This window comes from Temnothorax curvispinosus, unplaced genomic scaffold (assembly GCF_003070985.1).
Source record: "Temnothorax curvispinosus isolate PA1 unplaced genomic scaffold, ASM307098v1 QBEX01012462.1, whole genome shotgun sequence".
NCBI lineage: Eukaryota > Metazoa > Arthropoda > Insecta > Hymenoptera > Formicidae > Temnothorax > Temnothorax curvispinosus.
Window position 1 is genome coordinate 3,088 of NW_020222242.1, and position 2,036 is coordinate 5,123.

At 46.7% G+C, this 2,036-nt stretch overlaps 1 protein-coding gene across 1 annotated transcript; it reads left to right on the forward strand.

Annotated features, from left to right (window-relative positions):
• The first annotated feature begins 1,474 nt into the window (after positions 1 to 1,474).
• Positions 1,475 to 1,948, forward strand: LOC112462492. The gene has a single exon (XM_025028293.1). It carries the CDS (start codon positions 1,475 to 1,477, stop codon positions 1,946 to 1,948), a length of 474 nt encoding a protein of 157 aa, XP_024884061.1.
• Positions 1,949 to 2,036: the final 88 nt, after the last annotated feature.

Here is a 2,036-nt window from a genome sequence, read left to right on the forward strand (position 1 = left end):
TGCCGCCGCCATTACGAAGATCGGCGAGGCTCTCCGCGCGAGAGTCGGAGGCTACGCAATCAGACGTCAGCACGGCTAGCAATAAGCCAAGGAGAAAAATGAGAATGAGAGTGTCCCATTTTAACGAGACAATGGACGTCGCGCTCATACGACACGCCATACAAACATGCTCCGTGAGCAATCTCACGTCGTGGTCGTGCTTGAAAGAAACACTGCCAAATCTGTTCTCCGCATTTACACCGTCGACAATGCGGTACAGAATAAAACAATTGAGTTCCGGACTATACAAACAAGAATTCGGCGAAAAATACAAGGAGGAACTCGAACAGTTGCGCGTACTGGTGAGACACCAGAAGTGGTAGACGTATGTACATAGTGTTGATAGAAAACAAGAAAATACAAAAAAATATAAAAAAAAAGAAAGAAAATGCCTTGTAAATAGTAGCAAATAAGTTGTAAATAGTTAGAGGCCAACTTAGCACTTAAGTTTCCCAACATCCCCCTCTCCTATTTCAACTTCCTTTTCCTTCCCGTTCCCCTCCCCCCCCGCCGATGTGGCCGCCACCTTGTCGCGGTGGCGGGGCTTGATCGACCAAGAACGGCCACAATTTTTAGGTTTTTTTCAAAATTTTTTCAAGTCCCAAGGGGTCTTTTAAAAAAAAATGCCTAAAAAAGGGGGGTCCGAAACGACGGTCTCGACATTTGGAATCGCATGGCATAGGTCCTGGAAAAGATATTTTTTCAAAGTTACCCCTTGGAACTTGTAAATTTTCAGTTTCGACCCCCTCGTCCAAGAGTACAGAGCCCAAGGGGGGGTAGGGAAGGGATGGAACCTGGGGGGATGGATAGTCCTCCTCGAGGGGACCAACTTTCCCTCAGGTCCCACCCCCCCAGTCCACCCTCTTGGAAGCTACGATAAAGATTAGTAAAGTGCCAAAATCTACCCCTCGAAGGAGTGGTCGGGGGGGGATGGGACCTGTGCCAAAGTTCGAGTTGTGAAAAATCTCTTTAGGTTCCGTCATAAAAAATTTTGACAAAATTTTCAAAAATTCATAAGTCCCGAAGGGGTGGTAGAGGGGGGATGGGACCTGGGGGGATGGACGCGTATGGTCAAGGGCTACCTTCAGTTTTCAGACCCCAAACCCCCGACCCTCCCCTTAGGAGTTACAGCCCAAAAACCAAAATTCCCAATTTCAACCCCTTGAAGGAGGGTCGGAGGAGGGGGGGACCATGACCAAAATCCGTTTCATGAAAATCTCTTTCATATATGCAATAAAAAAATTTTCCAAAAATGTGTGTATCAAAGCATTGCTGTAACCCTAACCTACAAACCGATATGGGGAAGGAATTTTACAACGCCGACGTGCAACGTCTCGTGAAGAAACATGGCATCAATCATTATTCCACATATTCGGTATTGAAGGCATCGGTCGTCGAACGATTCAATCGCACGCTCAAGAACGACATGTGGAAGATGTTTACGCTCAATGGAAATTACAAGTGGGTCGACGCCTTGCCGCGACTCGTATCGGATCGAACCATCGGCATGCGACCCGTCGACGTTACCCCCGCGATCGCCGAAAAACTCTTGGCTACCGTATACAGCGCGATAAAAATCGCGGGTCCGGCAATATTCAAAGCGGGCGACTCGGTACGCGTCAGCAAATACAAGACGATTTTCGAGAAGGGTTACACACCGAATTGGACCACCGAGGTGTTTAAGATCGTTAAAGTGCAGCGTACCAATCCCGTAACCTATCTACTCGAGGACTATCGTGGAAAATCCGTCTCTGGAGGGTTCTACGAACACGAGTTGCATCGCGCGACTTATCCGGACGTGTATCTCGTGGAGAAAGTACTGCGCAGGAGGGGCGACGAGGTTTACGTTAAATGGCTGGGATTCGATGGATCGCACAACTCATGGATATCCAAGGATAATGTTATTTAATTTTGTGCCAACTTTTTTTTATTCATAACATAAAAATATGCAATATGTAATACATGTAAATGTTTGAAATACACATATGTGTGCAATA

Excerpts from the sequence above, each read along its gene's own strand:
- LOC112462492 (XM_025028293.1), top strand. The coding sequence starts at position 1,475 with ATGTTTACGCTCAATGGAAATTACAAGTGGGTCGACGCCTTGCCGCGA.